The sequence below is a fragment of the Lagenorhynchus albirostris genome, chromosome 20 (assembly GCF_949774975.1).
Source record: "Lagenorhynchus albirostris chromosome 20, mLagAlb1.1, whole genome shotgun sequence".
NCBI lineage: Eukaryota > Metazoa > Chordata > Mammalia > Artiodactyla > Delphinidae > Lagenorhynchus > Lagenorhynchus albirostris.
The window spans coordinates 35,762,775-35,790,724 of NC_083114.1; the positions used below are offsets into that span (position 1 = coordinate 35,762,775).

A 27,950-nucleotide genomic window follows, 5' to 3' on the forward strand; every position below is an offset into this window, starting at 1 on the left:
GGCCAGGAAGAAGGGGTGGCTGAGGGCGGGGCTTGGCCTGAGAAGATCTCCGCCTTTATCTGGGAATTTTGGCTCAACCGAGGTTGTGAGAAGGAGACAACGCCGCTCCTCTTCATGAGCCTGAGAGTGACCTCGATCCCTCTGAAACCCTGGCTCCTGGGGAGGGTCCCCACACTTCAGTTGTGTGGGGATGGGCTTGCAAGGGCCTGCCTTCCTCATAGACTAGCTCACAGACTCTGATAGCCCAGCCCAGGGAATGTGGGGTGCTAGGGAGTATCCCAGGTCTGGGTACCAAGCCCTGCTTGGCAGACTCTGCTACTAGCTTGCTGGGTGACCCTGGGTAAGTCATTTCTCCTCTCTGGGCCTGTGAAGTGAGGAGTGGATACTGAGCTTGCAGGCCCTTGCACTTTCTTTGCTAGTTTGAGGATCCTGGAGGGGGAAGGGTGGGATGAGTCCCTCCCTGAACTTTGCTCCAGACTCAGCTTTCCACACACTGGGCTTTCCTGACTTCCCAGACATAGATGTCGTGGAATCACAGCCACCAGTTTCAAGATATCTCCCCCATGCCAGGCTCTTCATGCCAGGCTCTTCAAGGATGTTCTCTCTGCCCTCACAATCAACCTGCAAGGAACAGGCATGCCTTGGAATGTGTCTTTGTTTTTATGGATAAAGAAATTGAGACCCAAAGCGGTTCAGCTACTTGTCCAAGGTCAAGGTGGGCTCAGTAAACACAAGCCAAGGCTCTGTCTATACTCAGTTTGTGGCTTTGGGCAAGTCACGGGGCCTTTCCAGCCTCAGTCATCTTTAAAATGGGACTAATACTAGCCTCACACAGAGGGCTGGGGTAATCACTGAGTACAGTAGCACAGAACTGGTACTCGACCAGTTTTCAGTGATGGGTAGTTTCTTTTTCCATCCTCTTCTTCCTCCTGTGTCTACACTCTGAGACCTTCCTCTGCGTTAGGTATTGCAAACCTTTTTTTTTTTTTTTTTAGGAGGAAGAATTACTTTTCATCTCTGCAAAGCCTTGAGAGCTGTGGTAGGCACTGGTTTCAAGGAAGGTGGGGAGGGCTGGGGGGAAAGAAAAATGGAAATGCCTGATGTGAGAGTTCCTGAGTCCAGGTAGCAGATCATGGTGACCAGAATTCTTGGGTCACTTTGAGGGAGTAGGTAGCTGGGCACATTGGCCGTCCATGCCCTCCAACTTTCCTCCCTCATCCGTCAACCAACTCAGTTCCTCATAGCTCCCCAAGGGGCTTCCTGCCTGATCCGAGCATATCTGCTTGTGCTGCACATGACTTGCATGACTTGCCGGGCTGGGGTTGGAAAGGATTCCCTTTGGACTTGAAGAGACATTTCTCCAAAGAAGATGTATGAATGGCCCACAGACACATGAAAAGGTGCTCAACATCACTGGTCATTAGGGAAATACAAATCAAAACCACAATAAGTTACTACCTCACATGCTTTAGGATGGCTACTATCAAAAAAACAGAGAACAGTAAGTGTTGGCGAAGATGTGGGGAAATTGGAACACTTGTGCATTGCTGGGGGGAATGTAAAATGGTGCAGCGGCTGTGGAAAACAGTATGGCAGTTCTTAAAAAAATTAAGAACAATTACCACATGATCCAACAATTCCACTTCTGGGTATGCACCCAAAAGAATTGAAAGTAGGGGCTTGAGTAGACATTTGTACATCAATGTTCATTGAAGCATTATTCACAATAGCCAAAGGCAGAAACAACCCAAATGTCCGTGGATGGATGGACGGATGAACAAGATGTGGTGTATACAACAGAATATTATTCAGCCTTATAAAGGAAGGAAATTCTGACTTACGCTACAAGGGTCAACCTTGTAGCAATATTTAAGGTATGCTAAGTATGAGAAGGACAAATACTATATGATTTCACTTATATGAGGAGTCTATAGTAGTCAAATTCATAGATACAGGAAGTAGAATGATGGTTGCCAGGGGCTGCAGGGAAGGGGAATAGGGACTTGTTGTAGGGTCCAGGATTTTAGTTTGGGAAAATGGAAAAGTTCTGGAGATGGGTGGTGGTGATGGTTACAAACAATGTGAACGTACTACTACTTTTTGTTAAAAAGCCTTTTTCTTGTTTTATTTTCCTAAGATGGTGTACATGTTTTCTCTTAATAAATTTTTTTATTAACAGCCCAAGGGAGGCCTCCTGACTAGTGGCATTGATCATTTACAGAGACTAGCATGTTTCATGAGGTTTTCAGTGCGTGCCAAGGGGTTACATAGGCCTGCAATCGGCCTCGGAGTCAGGTCTGGGAAGAATCCAGCTCTGCTGCCTTTCCTCTCAATGACCCTGAGCAAAGTTCTTTTCTCTGGTGTAATTTTTCAAAGCTCTCTGTTGTAAATGACTGTTTCCAAGTAGTATATGAAAAATGTCTCTCTCAAAGAAATTTCTTCTCTGTAAGTCTGAGAGGGAGCTGTCTAATAAGAGATGCAGTAGTCATGAAGGAAAGGTGGGAAAAAAGACACTGCAGGCAGCCACATAAAGAAGAAAAAGGAGGATGAGGGAGGGACTTTTACATAAAGAAGAAAAAGGAGGATGAGGGAGGGACTTTTAATTTTGAAAGAAGAGATGACAGTGACTTGATACATGATGCCTATACTCTACCAATCAGATCCAGTAGCCAGTATCAAAAACAAAACAAAACAATCAAAAAAACAGGGCTGATAAAAATTGTTCTAAAAACGATGTTTCTGATTTTCTAGCTGAAAGTGAAAATAAGGAACTCGTTCTGAACTGCTGTGTAAAGTAAAATTATTTGACCACAACTGATGATGGCAGACACAGACAGTCATGATCTTAAACAATCAGTATTTTCTTGCTGACAACTCAAAATTGAAAAAACTAAAGAAACTGCAATCCCAGCGGCTGCCAAAAGTTGCGAAAGCCTTGCTTTCATAAAGAGTGTGGTACGAAAATCTTTCTTTAGACGATGTAATTTTAAACTTTTCTTGGGTCAAAGTCAAGAGCTAAAGTCATCTGTCAAGACTTGAATTAGACCCAGTGTTATCAGACCAAATCTAATTTATCTTCCTTTACTCAATCATTGGTTCAACAGACATTCCCTGAGTGCCCACTAGGTACCAGGCACAAGGCTGGGCTCTCAGGCTGCAGATATGAATAAGACAGGTGGGGCTTCCCTGGTGGCGCAGTGGTTAAGAATCTGCCTGCCAATGCAGGGGACACGGGTTCGAGCCCTGGTCCGGGAAGATTCCACATGCCGCGGAGCAACTAAGCCCGTGCGCCACAACTACTGAGCCTGTGCTCTAGAGCCGCGAGCCACAACTACTGAAGCCCATATGCCACAACTACTGAAGCCCGCGTGCCTAGAGCCTGTGCTCTGCAACAAGAGAAGCCACCACAATGAGAAGCCTGCGCCCTGCAACAAAGAGTAGCCCCCGGGGGTTCCCTGGCGGCTCAGTGGTTGGGAGTCCGCCTGCCGATGCAGGGGACACGGGTTCGTGCCCCGGTCCGGGAGGATCGCACATGCCGCGGAGCGGCTGGGCCCGTGAGCCATGGCCGCCGAGCCTGTGCGTCCGGAGCCTGTGCTCCGCAACGGGAGAGGCCGCAGCAGTGAGAGGCCCGCGTACCGCAAAAAAAAAAAAAAAAGAGTAGACACCGTTCACTGCACCTAGAAAGCCCGCGTGCAGCAGCGAAGACCCAATGCAACCAAAAATTAAATAAATGAATAAATAAATTTTAAAAAAAGAAGACAGGTGTCTGCTCTCAGGGAGCTCACTGTCTAGTAGAGAACACCAACCCTGAGACTGATGGTGGCATGTGGTGTGGCCAGTGCCATGGGAGAAGGGAGACAGGGGACAGGCACCTACCCCAGGTGTATCACCAAAGGTCTCTTAGAGGTCTGAGCTGAGTGAGTAGTGTATTAGTTTCCTAACACTGCTGGAATAAATTACACAAGTTTAATGGTTTAAAACAACAGAAATTTATTCTCTTACAGCTCTGGAGGCCAGAAGTCTGAACTGAGTCTTGTGGGACTAAAATCAAGGTGTTTGCAGGGCTAGTGCTTTCCAGAGGCTCTGGAGAGAACTGTTTCTTGTTGCTTCCAGCTTCTGGTGGCTCCAGGCATCACACGCATCTCTGCCTCCTTGGTCACATTGCCTCCTCCTCTCCTATGTCCAGGCTCCCTCTGCCTTTCTTATAAGGACACTTGTGATTACATTTAGGGCCCACATGGTTAATCCTAAAAAATCTCTCCATAGCAAGATCTTTAATTTGGTTACATCTGAAAAGTCCCTTTTGCCATATAAGGTAACATATTCACTGGTTCCAGGGATTAGGACGTGGCTAACTTTGGGAACCATTATGCAGCCCACCCCAGATAGGATTGGGAGGCGAAACTGTGGACGGCCAATGGGATGTTTATAGGGGGAGAGTATATAAATGGGAGTGTGGAGAAAGTATACATGAAGGCGGGGAGCACATACATTCTGGAAGTTACTAGTATTGTTATGGGAGTGCTTTTTTGGGAGTAGTGGGAGGCAAGGCGGGGCCTTATGAGAGAGGCAGGCAAAGTGTATAATGATTACGGATTTTATTTCCAGCATGTCCTTAGCTGGCAGGTGGTATGTGGTAGGTACTCAATATATTTTGGGAGATTTGAGTCAAATGAATGACTCAAACAAGTTATATTCTTAGGATGCCTACTACATATTTGTTGGAGGTATAAATAGAAAAAGAATCTCCATTTGGTGGTATTCAAACCCTATGACCAATAAGTGAGGCCTTTCAAGGCCTAGGCAGTATGTCAGGATGCTTCCAGATGCTCGTACCATGACCTAAGCTAATCCGTCTTGCCACTCTGCCACTTTCAACGTACAGACAATGTCTTCTTCCCTGTTGGTCTCACCATGGCAGTTCCAGGCATCACACACAGACAAAATCAGCAGAGAAGCATAGCAGCCTTTGATTAGCAAGGAAAGCCTTTCTCTTGAGCTCCCCTGCAAACTCCCTGGGGTTCGATCATTGTTATCCCTGCCAACAATTCGAATGCAACCAGGACGTGGGGTAGCCATAGGGCATCAGTGGAAAGAGCTCACTTTTGGTCAGGGTGATCAGGCAATTATTTCTGGAGGAGGTGGCATCTAGACTGTGCCTTGAAGGATGAAAAGGATGGTGACAGTGGAGAGGGAGGAAAGGGCATTCTAAGCTGAATGGCATGAACAAAGAGGAGGAGGTGGAAACATACAAGGGTTGATTGGTTTTACAGGAATTATTTTTTAAAGTGCCTTCTAGGGACTGAGAACTTTGTGTATTTTTTCCCATTTAATCCTTATTCAAAATATAGCTTCCTCTATAGGTGGAAATTTATGATTGAGGAAATCCAGGATTGGAGAGATTCTGTGATGTGTCCAAAGTTGGCAGAACCAGGACTTGATCTCAAGTTATCTCCAACCTACGGTGATTTTATTCATTCATTCATTCATTGTTTATTTATTTATATTAAACTTTTCTACATTATAATTTATTACAAAATTATAATACATGTGCCTTGTAACCGATGTTCAAGGTAAGCAGGATTAAAAGTGTGTGTATTCCATACCTTTCCCAAGCTCTTTTACACGTGTAGACATATGTAAATGTTTCTTCACCTCTCCCTTTATGTATTTTTTCCAAAAAATGAAATCATCCTGGAAAATTTATGAAATCTGAATAAGGTCCATAGATTGATAATAGTATTGATCAGTATTAACTTGTTGATTTTTATAACTTTTCTGCAGTTATATAAGAGTTTTATTTGTACTTGGGAGAGACACACTGTTGTATTTATGGATGAAGGGATATCATGTCTGCAACATACTCTTAAATAGTTCAGAAATATGTGTATATTTCTGTAGTAAAGTGTTAACAGTTGGGAAATTTGGGTGAAGGGTATCCAGGAATTCTTCCTTCTATCCTTGCAACTTTTAAGTCTGAAATAAGGTCAAAGTTTTAAATTTTTTAAAACTGAGATCATGCCATGCATCTTACTCAGTGACTTGCATTTTTTGCTTGAGCATATACAACAAACATTTTTTTTCCAGGTCAATACATGTAGCTCTATGAATTCTCTTTAATGGCTGCATAATGTTCCACAGTGAGGTTCCATTGTGTAAATACATTCTAATTTGTTCAACTACTCCCCTTTTGATGGATTTGACTTTAAATACAATGTTAATTATATATTAAGGACTCCTGTAAGTTTGTATCTGTTTCCACACTCTCTATGTTTTTCCATTGATGAGTGCCCATGACAATGCTATACTCATGGTGACAATAGCCCCCCTCATGGCTATTTTTTTAATTTCATTAAGTGTTCTTGGCAATTCTCATACACTTACCCTCCCATATGAATTAGATTTTTTCCATCTTATATGCATTTTAAGATCACTTTTACCTAGTTCTAAAAACAAAACAAAAATCTTTTTGGGGGCTTCCCTGGTGGCGCAGTGGTTGAGAGTCCGCCTGCCGATGCAGGGGACACGGATTTGTGCCCCGGTCCGGGAAGATCCCACATACTGTGGAGCGGCTGGGCCCATGAGCCATGGCCGCTGAGCCTGCGCGTCTGGAGCCTGTGCTCCGCAACGGGAGAGGCCACAACAGTGAGAGGCCCGTGTACCGCAAAAAATAAATAAATAAAAAATCTTTTTGGGATTTCTAATTGCAATTACTTTAAATTTGAAGTTCACTTTGGGACGGATTCATTTATAGGAACATGGTTTATCTCTCTACATGTGGAAGTATTTAAAGCAAATCTATGTAAATAAGTAAGCTATATATACAGAGATCATGTGCCTTTAAAAGCTCTTTGGGGCCTTTTTCAAGGGCTCTCTGAGTCTGACTTTTTTTCAGTCCACCTCTGGCTGTGGGTTGAAGCATGAAAGGGGCCAGCTGCCCTCAGAAAGGTTGACGTCACTGCATGGTACCATTCAGCTCTTTCCTGCATGCATCTCTCCGTGGGTCCTTGACACACTTTCCCATTTTATTATCCCCGTTCGATAGAAGGCGAAACAGAAGCTTGGAGTGCTGGATCAACCTGCCAGGATCGCACTGGACCTAGCAGTGGCAGCGCTGGCCTGATGCCCAAGGTTTTTCCAGGAAGCTGCTGCCTCCTGTCCTGGTCCTGAGCTTTGTCTTCTCAAGGGCTGTGCTACCTGTGTCCTCTTCGGCAGCTGCTCAGACAACCTCACTATCCTGACACGAGGTGGCACTTCGTTTGAGGAGCCGCAGCGCAGGGCCAGTCTATGGTTCCTGAGCAAAAAGCTGTCAACAGATAACAGGCTTCACTTTCTCATGAAGCTGTAGATTTCCAGCCTCAGGGAGTGAAAAAATCTTTCTCAAAGTGAAGAGCTGCTGTCAATTCCTCACTCTGCTGCCCTGCTTCCCTGGGCTGCATCTCTGCCTGTCTGAATCTGACCCATTCTTTTTTTTTTTTTTAATTTAGTTATTTATTAATTTTTGATGTGTCGGGTCTTCGTTTCTGTGCGAGGGCTTTCTCCAGTTGCAGCAAGCGGGGGCCACTCTTCACCGCGGTGCATGGGCCTCTCACTGCCGGAGCACAGGCTCCAGACGCGCAGGCTCAGCAGCTGTGGCTCACAGGCCCAGTCGCTCCGTGGCATGTGGGATCCTCCCAGACCAGGGCACGAACCCGTGTCCCCTGCACCGGCAGGCAGACTCCCAACCACTGCGCCACCAGGGAAGCTCCGTCTGACCCATTCTTCAAAGCCCAACTTAAATGCCACTTCCTCCATGGAGCCTTTTCTGATTTCTTCCTTCTTCCCAGGCTCCTCCTCCCTGCCATGCTGGGTATGACCCACCTTCTTCCAAATACACTCACTTGCTGTGACTGTCCTTAAAGAGATAAATAGTTGACTTCTCTGAGCCTTAATTACTTCCCTTCTAAAACTGAAATAATATCTGCCTTTTATATCTGGCTGTTATGAGTTAAAAGAAATAATATACGTAAGTCACAGTCCTAGGCACACAGGACGCTCTTACATATGTTAGTCTGGTGTTATCACACTCAAATGTACACCCGCACAGCCCTGCACATTCACACGCAGATTTTCTCTGTATGTGTTAGGACCCTTATTCTTTCTACCTTCTATAATAATTATGTGTGTAGGTTCCTGGGGTGGGGGTAGGGAAATAGGGTGTAGTGAAAAGAAACAGGATTTGGAATAAAAAATTTGGGTCTTCCCCTCAACCAGCTGTGTGACTAAGGTCATGTTTACTTCTCCCTGAGTTTCTTCCTTCATAAAAGAGAGATAACAAAAAAATGTGCTTCATAGTTTCTTCATGTATCAATACATTATCAGAATAAGACTGGTGTATATGTATAGCTGATTCACTTTGTTATAAAGCAGAAACTAACACACCACTGTAAAGCAATTATACTCCAATAAAGATGTTAAAAAAAAAAGGATGCTCAAGGGCTTTAGAGATTGCCAAGTGCTAATGTATTGTTACCCAATTGCTCTTGTCTATTTCCCAGAAGCCTAGAGCACAGTGCCTTGCTGGGGATGGGGATGGGTGCACACAATGATTTGTTAAATGAGTAGGCCATGGCACTGACTTCTTTTGGTCTTCATAATTCCCCTCTGAGAGAAGTTTTAATATCCCCATTTCAAAGATAAGCAAACTGAAGCTTGGAGTGGGTAAAGTGCCTCATTCATTCATTCAACAGAACCCTGAATGAGCAACTACCCTGCATCAGATTCTGGGGATACAAAAACGAAATCTCTGCCATCACAACGTAGAATGGAGGAAAGAGACATAAAGGTAAGTATAGCACAAGGTGGATTATAAGTGATAGCTAGTATTTATTGGGTACTTACTAAGTGCCAGACACTGCTGTAAGCTCTTCATGTGTTTTACTCCTTCCATCCTCCCAAGACTCTATCAGCCAGGTACCATTGTTATGCGTGTTTCTCCTGTACCCATAGATGAAGCATGGTGATTGCTTAAGGATTCATAAACCTCAGGGAAGTTTTCCTGAAGGACTAGTAATTAGCTAGGCAGAGAAGGTGAGTGGAGAAGGCAGGGCCATTTCAGGAGAGGGAAAGTTTTGGAGGCCACCTACTGGAAGCCTCCACAGCATCCCAGGCAGGGGCTGGTCAGGAGGCTGCAGGAGTACGCAGGGCTCAGTGTAGAAAAGAGAGTGGTCCATACCCTACAGGTAGTTATTTGAAGGGTTTTAAGCAGAGGAGAGACTTGGCTAGATTTTTAGAAAAATCATCTGGGCAGCTGGGTGGAGGTGGATGGAAGGGAGAGAGACTCAGAATAGTAATCCAAGCTCAAGCTGATGGTCGCCCGGACCAGGGCTTGGGGCAGTGAGGAGGAGATGAGAGAGAGAGAGGCAAAGTTTTCCGGATCATGATGGTTTGGGGATTGTTAGAGGACAGAGAGCAATTTTGAAGGACACCCAGTTTCGGCTGCTAATCCAGGGGGATGGGGGAGATCTGATGAGGTCAGTTTTGGATGGAGCCCAGGTCTTCTGGCCCCCAGTCTTTTCGCCTCCTGGCGCTGCAAGCGACGACTGCCCGCGGGCGTGCTCTCCCAGCACCAGGGAACACAGCAGCTCGGCTGGCGACTGAACTCGGAGCCGGAACCTCACGCTCCCGGCGGTGGCGGGCGACAGAGGGCGCTCCCGCACACGCTCAGGCCGCTCTGGCCCAGCCCGTCTCAGTGGCCGCGGAAGGTGACGTGGACACGGAAGTGGTCGTCGTCGTGGCTGCACCGGTGGGAACGGGGCGCAGGGCTCAGAGGGCGGCTGGCGGGCGGACGGGCGGCGGCGGTCTCGGACCTGCGGCGGCCGGGGACGCAGGCTTTGTAGGTTGGGTGCGACGAGCGGCTTCTCAGCCCTTCTCTTGCCCGTCGGAGCCGGGACTCGTTCAGCCGGCGTCACCATGACCAAGGCCGGTAGCAAGGGCGGGAACCTCCGCGACAAGCTGGACGGCCACGAGCTGGATCTGAGCCTCAGCGACCTGAATGAGGTCCCGGTCAAGGAGTTGGTCAGTACAGTCCCGCGAGGCCCAGGCGCCCACCCGCGACTGGCGCTGGCCCCTGCGTTGGTCGCCTTCTTTCGCATGCCTCAGTCTCCATGGCTTACAATGAGGTGGGGGGAGTGGGACTAACTCCCCGGGGGAGGCCGCGTCCGGCCCCAGTTTTCTTCCTGGGATGTACACGTGTCACTTTGGCACAGTTCCAGAAGATGGGAAGGAGCTGCTTGTCTGGCTATGGGCTTTTTACGGGTCAGGAGTGAATCTCCCCCCCCCCCATTTCAGGGGCTTTCGCAGCGCTCAGCTCCTTGCCTGACCCAAAGTAGGAGCCCTCAGAGCGCGATTGCTGGATGTATTCGGAGAATGAATGAACAGATGAATGAATGACTTGGTACAAGTAGGCCTCCGGTTAGACCTGGGTGTGGCCCAGACCTGGCTTTTCTTGGAAGCCAGAAATCCCAGCTGGCTGCCCCAGCCCTGAGGCATGCTTCCTTGAAGAATGTGACATCTCACTGCTTGGTTGGCAAAGTCTCTTCCCAACTCTGAAACTGGTGGGAATCCGCACCATCGTGGCCCACCCCTCCACCCGCCTACTCCCGTACCCCCAACCGGGGAAACAAGCCTGAGGCCCCAGGGACGTTACAAGACTAGTTTGTTGCCAAAGTGGAGTTAGATGGTACATCCCTGCTTTGCCCACCTGGTTCCCCACCCGCATCCCCCACAGTAGCCTCCCTTTGGATGACCTGCACTTTCCTCACTGCCTGTAACGAATTATATTTGCGTTTGGCACTTGGCCCAGTCTTCTCTCTGCCTTGGCTGTGTAGTATGGAGGTTAGAATGGGATTCCCAGTTCATATATCAGCTTCATTGCTTAATAGCTGAGTGCCCTTGGCAAGCTTAGTTATCCTTTAAGCCTAGATTTCCTCATGTATAAAATGGTGATAATTATTCCCGTCGCATAGGGTTGTTGGGAGGATTAAATAAGACTGTAATGTAAAATACTTGGCAGGTAGCAAATGTTGATGCATGTAACTATTACCACGGTGTACTTCCCACTGTGATATCTCAGACTTCTTTAGGTGGTCAAACTTCATGCTTGGGACTTTGACATTTGGAAAGTCCACGTTGGCCCAGTGTCCTTAACTGATATTTGCCTTCTTCCCCGCCCCATGTTTCAGCACGGCCCTAGAACTGCTGTCCGAAACCTTTCACTCCAGGCCTCCGGTTGGGGCAGCATTGCCCCTGGGAGAACGGAAGGGTCAGTTTTGCTGAGCCTCTCCATCCCAAACCCCATGGGAAAACGGAGCTGGGTTGTGAGGGCCTTGATTTCACTCTGCATTCACTCACTTATTCATTCAGGTACGAATCAGCCAACGGGTATATTGAGTGCCTGGCAGACCCTGAACTGGAGAATATGGAAATCACAGAGCTATATTAGACACAGTCCCTGCCCTGAAACCTAATAAGGAGCAGTGCTAGAGAGAATCTTAAAAGTGCTGTGGAGAATTTCTGAGAATCTGGTCTTTTTTCCTTGGATGTTCCCCAGCCACATCCCTACTGTGCATTCTTCTCTAGGTCGTGGGTGACTGGCTCATTTTTCCTTTCGTGTCTCCAGGAACATTATACTTCAGTGCTATTTTTTGTTTTTAAAGGCCTTTTTTTTTTCCTTTGTTGAAAAAAAATTTTTTAACATCTTTATTGGAGTATAATTGCTTTACAATGGTGTGTTAGTTTCTGCTTTATAACAAAGTGAATCAGCTATACATATACATATATCCCCAAATCTCCTCCCTCTTGCATCTCCCTGCCATCCTCCCTATCCCACCCCTCTAGGTGGTCACAAAGCACCGAGCTGATCTCCCTGTGCTATGCAGCTGCTTCCCACTAGCTAGCTATTTTACATTTGGTAGTGCATATATGTCCATGTTAAAGGCCTTTTCTAATCATGGGAACTTTCTGTGGAAAATGCTTCATTAGCAGATGTCACTGAATTGTTCCATGTGTTGATCTGACATTTTGTTCTCATTCCCTTTCCTAGGCTGCCCTCCCAAAGGCCACCATACTGGATCTGTCCTGCAATAAACTGACTGCTCTACCGGTAAGACTGGCAAGCAAGCATGATTCCTTCTAGAGCCCTGCTGCTTCTCCTTCCTGTCTGGGGGAGTTGTGTCATAAGGCATAATTTCAGGATAGGCCTGCAGGCAGGCTACCACTAAGAAGGGCTAAGCCCTCTGCACACACGGCTCACGGCTCACCACCAGGAGCTATGCCTGCTATCTCCATTTTCATTCGAGCTGGAGCAGCTAGTAAAAGGTAGAGTCAGTATTTGCGCATAGGTGCCTCTGACTTGGGGCCTCCTGGACTGTTACATCACAGTGTGTGAGCCCAAGGCCAAGGTGTTCTCTCTTTGGGTCCTAGTCGGATTTCTGTGGCCTCACACACCTGGTGAAGCTGGACCTGAGTAAGAACAAACTGCGGCAGCTGCCAGCAGACTTTGGCCGCCTGGTCAACCTCCAGCACCTGGACCTCCTCAACAACAGGCTGGTCACCCTGCCTGTCAGCTTTGCTCAGCTCAAGGTAACAATTCATGACCCAATGTTTCATGGCCAGGTGTGGCAGAGGCCTCGGGGACTGAGGGAGTGTGGCTGTGAGAGAGACCGAGAGGAATACCACCTGGTTGTCACAGCCTCAGACGGCTTTCCCTGCGGCCGGAACAGAGAAGGGCTTTCTTTCTGCTCGTTTTGTTCCACTTTGAGGGGCTCTTTATGTGAACTCGGGCTTACCAGGCTCTCTGCCCCATCTGTTTAGAGTCTGAAGTGGCTGGACCTGAAGGATAACCCCCTGGATCCTGTCCTGGCCAAGGTGGCAGGGGATTGCTTGGATGAGAAGCAGTGTAAGCAGTGTGCCAACAAGGTAAGCACGAGGCTCCCCAGCGGCTCCTTCATACGTTCCCCTGGGACTTGCCTCTGTCGCCTCTTGTTTTCCCCTCCCAGGGCATCCATAGCTGTGTCTTTTTTTTTTTTTAAAGAAGATGTTGGGGTACGAGTTTATTAATTAATTAATTTAGTTTTGCTGTGTTGGGTCTTCGTTTCTGTGCATGGGCTTTCTCTAGTTGTGGCAAGCGAGGGCCACTCTTCATCGCAGTGCGCAGGCCTCTCACTATCGTGGCCTCTCTTGTTGCAGAGCACAGGCTCCAGACGCGCAGGCTCAATAGTTGTGGCTCACGGGCCTAGTTGCTCCGTGGCATGTGGGATCCTCCCAGACCACGGCTTGAACCCGTGTCCCCTGCATTAATTAGCAGGCAGATTCTCAACCACTGCGCCACCAGGGAAGCCCCAAATAGCTGTGTCTTTTAAAGCACGAAGGTCTCTGAAAATGTCTACTCTGAACCTGTCAGGCAAAGGCACCTTTGTTTCTCTTTACAAGCAGTAGAACAATACTGTCTTCTGCTCTACTGCAGTACTTCTGTTCCTAGAAATCAGGACTTTGCATGATCCAACACTGCACTGTTGACAGTTGTTTATATGGAGCAAGAGGGTTAGGCACTGTAGCCTTTCTGAGCCACAGTTATTGAATTTTGATAATAAAGGTGTTGTTAGTATTTGTAAGTTTATACCTGTAAACAGACACATCCTGGGCACATCTGGCATTTGACTTCAGTTGAGTCATCTGACAGGAGGAAGGAACTAACTGGCAGCCTGGAAGGCAAATACTGCCAATAACCTTGAAGGTGCTTTGCATTGTTTCTTAAGAACAGCACTGTACGCATCTCTCAAAAACTCTAGCTACAGTCATTTCTTCCCTCCAGCTTTAGAACAGATTGCTGCTGCTTCAGCTGAGCACCAGATGACTGACTTCGCTATGTTTAGGGGGCGTTGTGAACACAAAAGAGTTAACTTTAAATGTGTGAATCTTGGGAGTAATGGCCTTTCTTTTCTTATCGTTAGCTCAGGGCTTCTTAGATAGTCTCATCATCTGTGTCACCCACTGTTACAAGAAACCAAGCACAGCATCAGTGCATCCAAGAAGCCAAGGCCACAGTTTGCCCTCAGCTGGGAACAGTACAAGTGATCAGTGAATCCTGTTCTGAAAACTTGCTGCTTTAAGAATGTTGTCTCTTCTGAAGACTAACAATAGCTACCATTGCCTGCTCTTCCTCTGTTGTGCATGCTTTGCATGTTTCATCTCATAACCCTCATGAACCTGGGAAGCAGGTGTTACTTCTCTATCTCTGACCCGAGAAACTCTCAGTATGCAACACCTTTCATTGATCCATTTATTCATTCAACTAATACTATATTAAACCAAAGTTGCTGATATTCCAGTTTTTGACGTACAAAAATAACTTTTGTTGAGTGTAAAGGTCTTTAGTATTCACAGATATTTTCCAGACAAAGCTCCGGGGAGCACGGTGCGTTGGGGACGTGGTGAGAAGCCACGCTCCGGCACCGCTGCCCTCTCCTGCGCACACCTTTAGGCACGTACAGGAGTGGCGTGGGCCAGTCAGAAGGAGGTCACTTGTCTCCAGGAGTTAGTTTAGGTCTCGTCAGTTCTGACCTTGTGGGTGCATACTAACTAATCAGCTTGGCACATAGAAAAGCACCTTTTAAAAATAATTGGTTAGTTCAGCAGTAATCACCAGGTGCCTACTACCTGCTGTGGACGGGGATAGGTAGACAAAAGCGACCCTCCAGGGGCTCTAGAAGAGCCTCTCCCATTTCGGACTGGGCTGTGTTGTCAGGTAACTAACTCCTGACGTATTGTAGCCAAGCTAAAAGGGGCGGCTCTTAAACGTCCAGGTTCTTTATTTAGCCAGTTTTTACCCCCTAAAGCCAACTGAATGGTTGGTGCTTATATAGAATTCAGAGTTCAGGGTGAGACAGGGACTCTGAACTTGGGCCCCCTCTCCACATCATGCTTGACCTTCCTCCAGATCCTGCAGCCCCTTGTTGAGCGGCCATTTTTTAGTAAGCTTGACCCTGGAGAGGTGCCAGGTGGCGCAGGTCCTGGCTTACTCGGGACAGGGTTCCTTGTGGCTTTAAGCCAGGCTCTTGGAGGGAGTGGCTTTTGCAGACCTGCTCCTGTGTCCCTCTTATGATAGATGTGGGCATGTCTGAAGTTTCCATGAAGTAAAATAATTACATTTGAATACATGTCTGTCCTGCAGGTTGTCTAGTGCAGTAGCGAAACAGAAAATTAAGACAATTTGCTGTGTTCATTTAGAATACTTGAGCTTTTCTTCTCTTATTAATGCAGTCAAGCAACAGTGTTCATTGAGCTCATAAAATGCCTTTCTCTTACAGCTCTCCTGCCTCTGTGCACTATACGTAAGAGGGACAAGCTCTGGCCTAGGAACTCAGCAGACGTACACGCTCAGCTGTGCTACTTTCTAGCCATGTGACATCAGAGCCTGGGTTTTCTTCCTTATTTTTACAATGGGCATCCGGTCAGTTGCTCATCACACCTGTATTGAGTGCTATAACTAGCTAAATGCTGTGCTCACCTGCAGAGCTAAGGACAGTAGTCCCTAACCCTTAGGGAGCTTACAGTCTAGGATTGAGATGGATAAGAAAACTCCCACGAGTAGGAGGAGGGGAGCCTGAGGCAGCCAAAAGAGGTCAGGAAAGTGTCTTAGAGGAAGTGCTGTCCCTGTTTAACACAAAAGTTGCTGGGAGAATTACATGAAGCGATTGTAGATGGCAGGACTCTCTAGATTCCAGTTGGCACTGTGTTTCACAGACTTCTTTCCTGACCGCTTTAGTGAACTGGGCTTATATGGCTCTTCTCTGGCTAAGGTTGGTGCAGTGAGGACACAGGATAAGGTTAACTTCATTAGCTCTGCACAGCTTCCAGGGCCTCTGGTGATCAGGGCTCCTGAAAAGAACAGTCTCTTTTTTGAGACTCCCCACAGTGAAGACAACTGCGTTGAGTAGTTCAGCACCCTCCTCTCCCTTTGCAGGTGTTACAGCACATGAAGGCTGTGCAGGTGGATCAGGAGCGAGAGAGGCAGCGGCGGCTGGAAATAGACCGAGGTAGGTGGCCACCCGCCTCATGCTTGAGGAGCTAGGATCCAGGATAGGAGCCGTGCAGAGCAGTGGGGAACAGCGTGGTGGTAGATGGCAGCATCTCTCCAGTCCTGGCTTCTCCACTGAGCCCCACAGTCATAGTCAACTGCTTATCTTTCTGTCTGCTTGGAGGGTTAATAAGTATCTCAAATTAAACATGCCTAACCAGATCCCCTTCAGCACCTTCTGGTGTCCCCCCATAATGGGAAATCACTATCCCTTTAGTTATTCAAGCCTGAAATTGGGAAGATGTCCGTGATTGCTTTCTTCAGTTACTCTGTTACTATGTCTAGTCTATCAGCAGTGGCAACTCCAGTGCCACCACCGCAGTCAAGCCTCCAGCCGGTGGACTGCCACAGTACCTCCTAGCACCATGTCCTGGCTCCATACTTGTGCCTTCTCCACACAGCAGCCAGGGAGATCTTTTCAAAACACAAATCACTTCTGCCGCTATTTGCTTAAAACCCTCTCATGGCTTCCAACTGAACTTAGAATGAAATTCAAACTCAGTAACATGGCCAACAAGGCCCGCCATGACCCAGGCCTGCTTGCTTCTCCGGCCTCGTTCCACACACCAGGGAGAGAGTGCAATTACCGTCAGCCACACGATCCTCTGCTGTTGCTTGAACACACCAAGAACTGTCTCATCTTAAGGGCTTTGTTGGTTTCCTTTTCCCTCAGATCTTTACGTGGCTGCCTACTGGCTGCCTGCTGGCTTCATGTGGTCCTCATCTGTTGCCCTAGGTTAACCTTAACCTTTTCAGAACCACTCAAACGAGAAGAGCCAACCCACCTGCCACTCTCTGTCACATCCTCAGTTATTTCCTTTATGGCACATATCACTGTCTTTTTCCCTATTTGTTCACTTGTTTATTGTTTGTCTCCTTCTGTAGAAAGCAGATGACTTAGGCACTAGAGCTTGACTTTTCTTCACTGCTGTATCCGAGCACTTGGAACAAGGCCCGGCACACAGTAGGTGCTCTGTTGACGAGCCGGCTGACTTCTGAGCCCGCTTGCTGGAGGACTCCCGTGGTTAGAGGGACATGTGTAGTACTGATCACAGGCGGCCCCTGAGATTGGAACCCCTGAGTTGTGACCATTCCCTGTACACGCATGGCCGCTGTGCTGCCCATGTTTACTGTGACCACTGCTACTTTCGCCTCTGGATGGCACATGTTCTCTCGAGGCTGGGCAGAGTGTGTTCTTGGCATTCTTGGTGCTCAGCTGGAACTTGGAGCTTGTTTGTATGTGGAAAAGCAGTGGAAAGCTACAGTGATAAGAATAGTACTATTGAGCTCCATGATAGTTCAAATAGGCTTTTGAGCCCTAAAAGGACATTTAACCACCATTTGTGGCATTCTGGCTTTGGAAAAATGTGCTTCAGTCTTCCAAATAATTTGGGAATGCATTTTTAGAAACCAGTAATTTGTAAGGTGGGTGCTGTATGTAAACACTTGAGCTGTGGAATAAATCGGAATGTCACATAGACTCCTGAGTTGAAGTCTAGGGTACCCTCTGACAAACTAGTAGTCTTGTTTTTTCAGGAAAACATTTCCATCTTCTCTAACCTTGAACCTGAGCGCTCCCTTTTTCTTCCTGCCCTCCCCATGCCACATTCCTTTCCGAAGCTTGGGAAGATGGGACTCCCATAGAATCAACGCCTCCCTTGTTTCCTCTCCTCATAGTTGAGTTGTGCAAGGCTGTCAGCGGCTGTGTCTTCTGAATTAGTACCTAATTCTAAAGCAGCATCAGACTCATCACCCATGCCTTTCTTATGCCCCCCACCCTTGTTACATCACCCTAATCTCTGCTGCTTGTGGCTAGGAATCCCTGAATAAGAATCCACTGAGCAAACCCTGAGAGCAGCTTATCGTATTTTAGGGAGGGCTTACTTCCCAGAGAGCAGAAAGACAGCTGTTGCCTTTTAATGTATCTTATGTGATCCACAGCATAAGGGAAGGGAGCCTGAATCCATAATCACTTGAGAAGGCACACTGGAGGTTTGTGGGAGAGAAGCCACTTTTGGGTATACTTTCTCATAGAGGCCGAGAAGAAGTGGGAGGCCAAGCAGCGAGCTAAGGAGGCTCAGGAGCGGGAACTGCGGAAGCGGGAGAAGGCGGAAGAGAAGGAGCGCCGGAGGAAAGAGTATGACGCCCTCAAAGCAGCCAAGCGGGAGCAGGAGAAGAAGCCTAAGAAGGAAGCAAATCAGGCCCCGAGTAGGTTTTTCTCTCAGTTGCAGGGTTCCAGGAGGGGTGTGGTGGGGACATGGCTTTGGTTTCCAGGCATGGCTGAGTGAGTGAGCGAGCGAGCGAACAAGCTTGCAGACCTCGTCAGGTACAGCGTACTCTAAGGCCTGGGAGTAACTCAGAGGGTCCACTTACAGGGAATGGGGACCCTCCTACTGCCCCGAATGGTTTGTTTCCCCAGTGTCACATGCTTATGTGCAGGTATTTGGGTCAGATGTAGCTTAGAACGTTTCCAGAACAGGGAGTTGCACTTTCTGTAAGGGTTAGATTCTAAAATCACCCAGAAAGGTGAAGATTGCATATGGTCACATTACTCTTAAAAGTCCCTGACGTCATCCAGGAAGTGGACTGAGCTTTTGAGCGTGTGCTGCCGTCTCGGTGGTGCCAGCGCTGCCTGTGATTTTCCTTCCCAGTTGGACCCGATCACTCTGTGTGGTGAACACCAGGGGAATCACTTGGCCTGCATTCGTGGAGCCATGTCGTATATAAAACACGTTAGTGTTTTGCCTGAATATGTCCCGTTGGATTTGTGTAGCAATGTGACTCGATGTATAAGGGAGGACCGTATATCCTCTGGGCCAGAAGGGACACCTGAGGGAGAGGAACCCGAGCAGGGAAGCTCTGTGGGGAGGGAGGCCTGCAGGGCCTGTCCCTGCTTGCCCCCACTAGCCTTGAGCAAGTCGCCCAACCTCACCACCTTTCTGTTGCCTTGTGTAAATGAGGATCATACCTCCTTACAGATTAGTGATAGGATTAAGTGAGAAAAACCTATGACAGGATCATGTAGTTCTTGGAATGTGGGTGTTCAGTCAGGTTTTTAAAAAATTTGCCTAAAAATCTCAAAACCATTTTTTCTTCAATAATTATATTCACTGCAGACAATTTCTTTATATATATCAGAAAATGGCAATCACCTGTAATCCCCTGTTGCCAGCATTAATCACTGTTACCAATATGGTATACTTTCTTGCAGGCTTTCTTTTTATAATAAAAACATTAACAATATTCATAACTTTTGAACCTGTTTCCCCGAATGGGCAGCACTCCACCCACGCTTGATGCCTCCTGATGGGCCCCTCCCCTTGGTCCTAAGGGGCCCGCGTCATCAACATCTTATGGAGAACTTAGGACCCTGGGGACTGTGTGCTAAGTGAAACATCCAGAATGAGATCCGGTTTTGAATCTACTCCCTGAGATCCAAGGGAGAAAGAGTTCATGTTTCAATCTCTGCATAGCAAAGTTTTTAAGAGCTCAGATGGTCTAGAAAACGTGTTCTCCTCAGGGCTGGGGAGTTTTCATCAGAGCAGAGGGGTGTGAGTGGACGTGCACGGAGACTAGCTTCGACTGCAGAGTGTGCGTCCTTAAACTGACTGGACTTTTTGCCTTCTGTGACTTTGTCCCTCCAGAATCTAAGTCCGGCTCTCGGCCCCGGAAGCCAGCACCCCGGAAACACACTCGCTCCTGGGCGGTGCTGAGGCTGCTGCTGCCGCTGCTGCTGTGTGTGGCTGGCGGGCTGGTCGCCTGTCGGGTGACAGAGCTGCAGCAGCAGCCCCTCTGCACCAGCGTGAACACCATCTACGACAGCGCGCTCCGGGGCCTGCGCAGCCACGACATCCTCCGGTGGGTCCTGCAGACCGATTCTCAGCAGTGAGCTTGTCCTCCACACCTGCTGCCTCCCAGCCTTGGAGCTTGGATTCCTATGGAATTGGGTTCTGTTGGACACAGCCTCTTTTTAGTGTCAGACCTACCTGCCATCATCACATGGCTGCCGTTTGGTACTTGAGACCTCCTCTTTGTAAGACTTCTTTGTTCCTTAGTCAGGCTTCCCTGGTGGAATAAGGAGAAATAGGAGGTGGGGCCAGTTACCTGCATGCTTAAAAGAATAGGCTTGGGGTGGGGAGAGGACAAAACATAGCCTTTTCTAGTTGTTATACAAAGCTGTATAAAGGCAAGACTCATTTCTACTAAAGGTCAGCTGTCACTACATTTATACTTTTGTGTGTCACAAACCCTTTCATTCCTCCCTGGGGAGCCAGGGCAGATCAGGAGGCAGTGTGTTATTGGGGACTAGGGGAACACCATACTCAGCAAATCTAGTCTAAATTGGGGGGGAGGGGCATACCTATTTTTTAAGGACCTCAGACATTCAGATATTTTAACAGTCATACAAAATCTCAGGCTGTGACAGGACTTCCAGACCATCCAGTCCAATGTAACACTTGTAGACAGGGAAACTGAGGCCTTCCATGACTTGCCTATGGTCTCCTAGCTGGTTTGAGGCAGAACTGGATTCCCACCCTGGTATCCTTTCTTCCCATCATTTTGCCTCCTTTATCGTGTACTGAGAGAACAAAACTTACACCAGAATTGTCTCTTGGCTGGAGTATAGAATCTTTCACGGGAAACAGATTCATGACCCACAGATAGAAATCTCATAGCCATGAGGGTCCTGGGCAGCTCTTGTAGAGTCCTGCGGCACTTTATGTGGCTTCTATAAAATGGGGGTGGCCCAGGCTCCTGGCGTCAATTTGAGAGCATTAATTCCCTGATTGCCAATAAACAAGGTGGACCCTTGCAAAGCCACATTGTCTGTGACAGCTCTCTTACATAATCGGTGTGACTAAATACCTCATAGGCAACCTGAAAACTAAAGCTTCATAAGAGACTGAGGTTTAGAATTGATTCTAGATATAACTACACAATGAAGGGAAGTAAGTAGCATCATGGAGTTTAAAAGTGGTACACTAACGACTTGCATGAATAAGGGCAGAACTGTCCATTCTCTTGTCTGCCAGACTCAGCATTTCTTGCTCTGTGGCCTCCTTTGCCTCCTTTCACAACAGTTGGATGAAGGGATCAGAAATGGCCGTCACGGTGCTCATTCACAGAAGACTCCCGATTCCCCAGGGAGAGCAAGAACCTGTCCTGTCCAGAGACAGAGTGGGGTCCGTCTTTTCGGCACTAGTGGCCCATGGATAAGACTGACACTTGTGACCGTCCTGACAGTGGAAGAAAAGACTTGTTCTTTTCTCCCTCAGGGAGAGCTCTGCTGCGTAGGCCCACACCTTACCCAGAATCACTACACATTCCTTTAGTCTTCCTCCAAGCTCCAGAGCCATTGGTACAAATGCTTTATTGAAACTAAACACATAGTACATAAAATGAGATTAAGAGAATACAGAAGTCAGCATAATGATCAGACCTCCCCCGTCCCTTGGCTGCTTGAGGCAGCTTCCGTGGACGGGAGGAAGGCGGGAGCACGTCCAGCCTTGTCAAGCAGCCCGCCGAGGGCAGTTCACTTGTGACCTCAAGATTTGACGCTGAGGTTCTTTTGGATTTTTACAGTTATTAAATACGTGTCTGAGTGGTCTGTCTTTGTTCCTTTGTATTTTGAGGGCTGGCTGGGGCAGGGGTCGGGGTGGTTTGTACGTGGCAGTTGACTTGCTGGGAGAGGAAGGCAAATGTGAGCATCTCAGCCTCTGCCCCAAGCTGACAGGTAGGGACACTATCGCAAACAGCAATGCCCAGGAAAGCATTGTGGGCAGGACCCAGGCTGTGCTGCAGGAGGTGCTTCTGATCCCTGCACTGTAGTCATGCTCTGAGGTCGGGGGGCTGGGGTGGAAATCAGCTTTTCATCCCTGTCCCTGAGGGCTGGCATCAGTCTGCACTGTCTAAAGAGAGATCTGGCTGCAAAGCGGTCATCTGAAGGTAGATACGCCTGGAGAGCTCTGGTCCAAGACGGCGGGAGGTGGCTGTCACACCTTCCCCACGGCGCACCTGTATGTCTGCAAGCAAATTCTGGCGTTCTTGCTCAGAAAAACACCGCTCATAAGCCTGAAAGTGGTAAATGACCTGTTAATACCATACCACCCACGGTCATTCCTCATCTGTGAATAAGGGACGGGAAGCTTGGGGGATGAGAACCGTCCTCCCTCCCTGGTCAGTGTTGACTCTGATCTCAGACCCGCACTGTTGAGTTACAAGGCATTCCTGGGCCCTCACCAGTGCTGTCCATGGAAACTGGGAGTCCACTAAGGCCACAGTGCACTGGGCAGTGACCCCTGGAACGGCATACCTGGATCAGGAGCTGTGGGGAGGGGTAGGCGTCCACAACGGCACTGGCCATTTCCAGGCTGACTCGGTTCAGCTGCTGAATCTGTCTCCTCCAGACCACTGCAAGCCCCCTGCCAGAGCGGTCCACCTTTACCCCTCCAGCCCAGTCACTCTCCGGGCAGAAGGAGAAACTAGCTTGATCTCGGAGCTTCCTGCAAACAGCACAGTTGAGCTGCAAGTCGCATGTTACTGTGCTGCACCTGTCCCCTTACCTAGGAACTTAAAAACCCTCCACTGACATGGGAAGAGGTGGGAATGATGTTCTACCTGGCCAATTTGAATGCTCATTCTGCCCCCTAGCAGTGCTAGTTGCCGATTCCCGTAAAAATGACATCTATTCCTCTTCATCCAAAAAGAAGTTACCAGAAAAGTACGAGGCTCTTGCTTGCATTGAGATTGGGGTATCTTGATCGGGGAGGCAGTGTGCATGGGGGTTAGCGCAGAGCACTGGGTATCAGGCAATTTGGAGTCTAGTTTTGGTTCTTCTGATTTACTAGGAACTTTGACAAGTCGGTCTCTTTAGGCCTCAGTTCCCTCAGGTGTAAAATGAGGGACTTGGATTGGATTGTCTCTGAGGAATCACTGATTTTAAATTCTGACTATGAACAGCCCTTGAGCTAAGTAGGCTAAAAAATTGTTTTATAAGGGCTTGTTTCATTGTGACCTGACCTGCAATGAATCCTGGTAAGTTGGCCCACTGATAACCCAGTACCAACCTGCAGAACACAAACTTACACATAAGCTACAGGAGAACATTTTAAAGGGACTGAGCTTGGGGGCTCTTTCCAAGAATTCCCAGGGTTAGGTCAACTCCTTCTGCCTCAAACTTGAGTGACAACGGGCTAGCAGCAGAGTTCAGGGGAAAGGGACAACATCTTTGGGTACCAGAACGACTGTAAAAGACAACGCCAAGCAACCGAGCCAGGACTTGGGGGCACTCACTTGAAGGGCGCCTCGGCCACAGCCTTTGTGAATGCGCACGCCAAGTCGGCCAGCTCCTTCCAGCTCTGCACGATTCGAGCCTGGGCTTCTGTGTGTAGCTGCAGATCTACCAATGCCTAGAAACCCCAAAGCACATGGACTGGAAGGGTATGCAGAGGGTAGTTTGAAACGGTTCTCCTCTCACCGTTCACTGAAGCTGCACCCCAGCCCCTTGGCTCCCCGTTTGGCCCCTTCTCTCCTACTTAGTGCCGAGGTAGAAAGTAGTGTCCAGCAGGCATTTTACTCTTTATCATGGTGAATCGGGTTAGATGAGAGTGGGCAGCCACGATGCCTCAGGCAACAGAAGTTCTTACCTCTTCCATGTCTACCCTGGTCACCACAGCCGCTGTGCTGGCCTCTGGTTGTCTCTGCTTCTCCTTCTCCTTGGCCTGTTCTCCATTTGCCACCCCCTGTTTCCTTCTCCTTGGAGGATTCGGAGCCCTGGAGCAGGGAGGGAAATCAAAGAGCGGCAGCTCCAGGCCGAGCTCGGGCAGAAGAGGTGTGAGAAGACCGGACCAGAGAGTCCCACAGGGCTAGGAGGGATGCTATTTTGCAGAGGGACCCAGATCTGGGATGAATAAATTCACCCCCGTTGGCCTAAGAGCTGCCCCTTTTAATGCTAAGTCTCGAGGACAAATCCAAACCTGAAGCATTTCTCCGGATCCACAATCACCAGTGACAGAGCTTTCCCAGCTGTCCTTGCTGTGATGTCAGTTACAAAGCTCCGAAGCGTTTCCTTCCCTTCCTTGGTGCTGCCCAGACTCCCCTGCGTGAAGGGGCAGAAATGCATGCGTGCCTGCTCCCTGCAGTCAGCCCTCCGCCCCAGCCTCAGCGCCTACCCCTCTGGCTGTGCCCACCTGCTTGAAGTTGTAGATCATGGACACAAACGCCTCTGCCAGGAGCAGCACCAGAACCATCGGCTCCTCCACCCAGTCCTCCTCTCCATCCTGTCAAAGGGCGTGGAACCCGGCAGAGGGAGGCAGGTCAGCAGGTGCTTAGCACCTGCGAGAGAGACCCAGGCCTTCTGGGTGAATGACTTCATCCCCATCAGCCTAGTCCACTTTTTTTTTTTTTTGCGGTACGCGGGCCTCTCCCAGTGCGGAGCACAGGCTCCGGATGCGCAGGCTCAGCAGCCATGCCTCACGGGCCCAGCCGCTCTGCAGCATGTGGGATCTTCCCGGACCGGGGCACGAACCCGTGTCCCCTGCATCGGCAGGCGGACTCTCAACCACTGCGCCACCAGGGAAGCCCAGCCTAGTCCACTTTGCATTATCATTTTTCTTCTGGAATGAAGTCATGGTGGCAAGAAATTGTAACCCATAATCCCGTCCTTCCCAGTCCTCAACTGTTCAGCCTCAGTGCACGGCACCTCTGAGGCAGTGAGTAAGAAAGGAGCATTAGTGAGTTGAAACGGACTGAGAAGTAACTGCCAATATTTCTCTGCATTCTGAATAGGGGAATGGAGTGAAGGAAACTCTTCCAAAGGATTTGGAACAAATAAGTAACTTGGGCTTTGAGGGTAGATGCTAAGCTGAGTGGCCCTTACACATAGGTTTTGTGTGACAAAGATAAGAATCACCAAGGAAACTTCAGTCTGTGAGAGCACCTCTTCGTCGCCATACTAGGGCATAATCAAACACAGCCAGGGCCGCGTCACGGTCCACAATCCTACAGCAGTACAGTATTACAGAGTAGCCGTGAGCAGGGCTTGTGCGGAGTTTTCTGATTAGGTCCCTATAAGCAAAAGCCAAGACCCATAATATTGCAAAGCACAGGTGGGAGGAGCTCTGGGTTCTAGTCCCTCCCACCCCCCCAGCCACTACTCAGCTGTGATCCTTAATAAGGCTTTCAACTTCTCAGGGCCTCAGTTTCCCCACCTGTGATGTGGGGATAAGAATTTCTTCCTTATAGGATGACTGCGACAGAAACGGGCGATTCCCCCCCACCCCCCAAGGGGCGTTTGGCAATATCTGGAGACATTTTCAATTGTCACAAGTGGACAGGTACTGTTGGCAGCTACCAGGTAGATGCTAAACATCCTACAAGGCACAGGACAGCCCAGCACGACAGGGAATTAACCAATCCAAGATGGCAGCCGTACCCGAGGTGGAGAAACCAAGTTAAAGCCGTTATCGTCCTGAGGTACGGCGCTGTCCCTTGTAGTTTCCTTGCACCCTGCCCACACCTTGGGAAACAGCCCCTTTACTAAATCCTCCTCAAGTTATACTCAGCTGAGTGTGCTACCTGCTTTCCTGCTGGAGCCCTGACTGATAATATATCCTTCAGAGTAAAAGCGTATTTATCCTGTAACTCTATGGAGGAGAGACAGCAGCCAGAAAACCCCTACCTCAGTGGACCCAGCCCTTCTCCTCCACGTGATGCTGCAAGGCACGGCCGGCGCCTCAATCACACAGCAGCACTCCATGGACTGGAGTGCTCCGAGGAGCTGGCCCCCACCTTCCATCTGTAAGAGCACTGCAACAGATGGGAAAGGGGCTGTCAGTGGGGCCCAGAAAGCAGTTCACCCAGCATGAGGTAAAGAAAGACGCCTGCAGGACCTGGATCCAGCAGCACAACGATATGCTTCAAGCATTCCTCTGGCCTCTGAGCTTTCAGCCTGTTAACCAGGGCTGCCTTCTTCTTCCTTTCCTCTTGCCTCTGGGTGCTTTCCTTCTGGCCTGCTTGCCCCCGCTGCTGGCGTCCCTGTGAGCCTCTCCTCTGGACCTTCTGATGATGCTTGGTTCTCTTCTGAGGCGGGGGTACCTCAGCATTTGTTTTAGTTACTGTCACGCCGTTGCTCTGGACAGAGCAGGTAGTTGGGTAGGCTGGCGACTGATGGCTTGGACTGTCTACCACAGGGTCCTTGCTACTCGACGCACACCTCTCTGAGGTGTCACAGAGAGGAATATCACGGATCTTTGTGAAGGGCTGGTTTTGCCAGTCACGTGATGCTCCTTCATTATTTTGATGATCTAAAACCCTTTTAACTGGGGAGCTGGAGTCCTCAGGGCTCAGCTGCTTGTGGGTCAAAAACTTACAAGTAAGTCTCTCAGCAAGGGGAGCAAATTCTTCCTCATCCTCACTTCCACTGCTTAGCACCCTGACTGGCTCTGTTCGTGTGACAGTTTCAGCTGTCTCTGGAACAGGTGGTGGATCTCTCAATTTTGGTGATGGAGGACAGGAGGCCTCAGAATCTGAGATGTCAACCACTACAATCTTCTCCTCCTTCTGAGGCTGCCTCCTCTTTGTTGAAGACGGTTCCTTCTTCAGAAAGGCAAATGTTGGCAACTCCTCAGACTCACTCTCACTGGAATCCAGTGAGAGTGATGACTTCTCTACAGCCATCAATATGTGCTATCAGATTAATTCCCTAAAAAGAAAAGAGAGATGAGACATAGACTGTAGCACTGAATTCAGTCCACTTGATGTGTTCTATGGCCAAGCTTTAAGGAAATAAATGATACGCAGAGAAAGAGGATATGGTCCCAACACGGTCAATCTGGAACTCAACAGCTATGTCTGTAGTCTAACAGGAAACCTTCTCAAATCCTTTCTAGGTCAAGGTGAGGTTTAAACAAAGGGGAGGTTACTATTAAAAAATGTTAATGAGGTACGAACAAGACTCAACACAACCTCTTTGCTGACCTCTGCATGTAAAATGGAGATACCAAGAGTCACGCTTTTTTAGCTGAGTATGTGAATTTTGTGACTGCCTTCTTAGCAAAATATTTTCAAGGTTCATTTATGTTGTAGCATGTGTCAGTACTTAATTGCTTTTTATGATTGAATAACACCTCACCGTATAGATATGCCACATTTTGTTTGTCCATTCATCATCGGGTGGACGTTCTGTTTGACTCCATTTTGGGCCATTTTGAATGAATAATGCTGCCATGAACATTCATGTCCTAGTTTTTGTGGGGATGTTTTCAATTCTCTTGCAGACAGATCTAGGATTGCCAATTGCTGGGTCGTGCACAAGAGTCATTCTCTGAACAGATATTCACTAACACTGTAGGTGTGACCCGAGATGAGCCAGGTAACCTCTCTGGGCCTCTCTTTTTGAGTAAAATAGGGATAATAACATTACCTACTTTACAAGATTGTAAGTAGTTTAAAAAAAGAAAAAGCATGCATCTACAGAGCTTAGTACAGTATCTGGTACGCAGGAAGCGCTCAGTAAAGTAAGCTGAACGACTAGGGAGACCTCAGCCCTGTCCCCGCACGGGCCTCGGTAGATTCTGGCAAAATGCGGGGGTCGGACAAGCGGGCCCCTGCTGCGCGGGCTCCAAGCCTCTCCCGCCGACAGCAGGGCGGGCGGCTCGCCCAGGCACCGCGGCAGAAGCGCCGGACGCCCCGGCCACCGAGCCTCCGCAGCGCTGAGCTCAGGAAGTAAGCCCTACCCGGTTCGCCCGCCCGGCAGCGCTCACCAGCAACTTCTCGCGTCACTCTTTCATCCGCCACGCATGACCCGGAAATAGATCTCCGGTAGCGGAAGCAG

General features: G+C 48.6%; 2 protein-coding genes across 7 annotated transcripts; one reads left to right on the forward strand and one right to left on the reverse strand.

Annotated features, from left to right (window-relative positions):
- Positions 1-9,523: 9,523 nt before the first annotated feature.
- LRRC59 (leucine rich repeat containing 59) lies at positions 9,524-21,725 on the forward strand. Of its 2 annotated transcripts, none has more exons than XM_060132983.1 (7): positions 9,524-9,784; positions 12,083-12,142; positions 12,463-12,621; positions 12,853-12,957; positions 16,004-16,076; positions 18,152-18,325; positions 19,762-21,725. In XM_060132983.1, exons 1-7 carry the CDS (start codon positions 9,524-9,526, stop codon positions 20,004-20,006), a joined length of 1,077 nt encoding a protein of 358 aa, XP_059988966.1. In that variant the 3' UTR covers positions 20,007-21,725. The 2 variants fall into 2 exon arrangements, with proteins under 2 accessions (XP_059988966.1, XP_059988967.1); XM_060132984.1 differs by lacking the exon at positions 9,524-9,784 and adding an exon at positions 9,791-10,056.
- On the reverse strand, positions 21,446-27,913 carry EME1 (essential meiotic structure-specific endonuclease 1). Of its 5 annotated transcripts, none has more exons than XM_060132981.1 (9): positions 27,880-27,913; positions 26,008-26,819; positions 25,797-25,924; positions 24,307-24,396; positions 24,094-24,215; positions 23,764-23,890; positions 23,411-23,526; positions 22,431-22,620; positions 21,446-22,140 (listed from the first exon to the last, which is right to left on the reverse strand). In XM_060132981.1, exons 2-9 carry the CDS (start codon positions 26,792-26,794, stop codon positions 22,111-22,113), a joined length of 1,590 nt encoding a protein of 529 aa, XP_059988964.1. In that variant the 5' UTR covers positions 26,795-26,819; positions 27,880-27,913; the 3' UTR covers positions 21,446-22,110. The 5 variants fall into 5 exon arrangements, with proteins under 5 accessions (XP_059988964.1, XP_059988960.1, XP_059988962.1 ...); XM_060132977.1 differs by having other exon boundaries at positions 21,446-22,189; XM_060132979.1 differs by having other exon boundaries at positions 21,446-22,189; positions 27,853-27,892.
- Between the last annotated feature and the right edge of the window lie 37 nt (positions 27,914-27,950).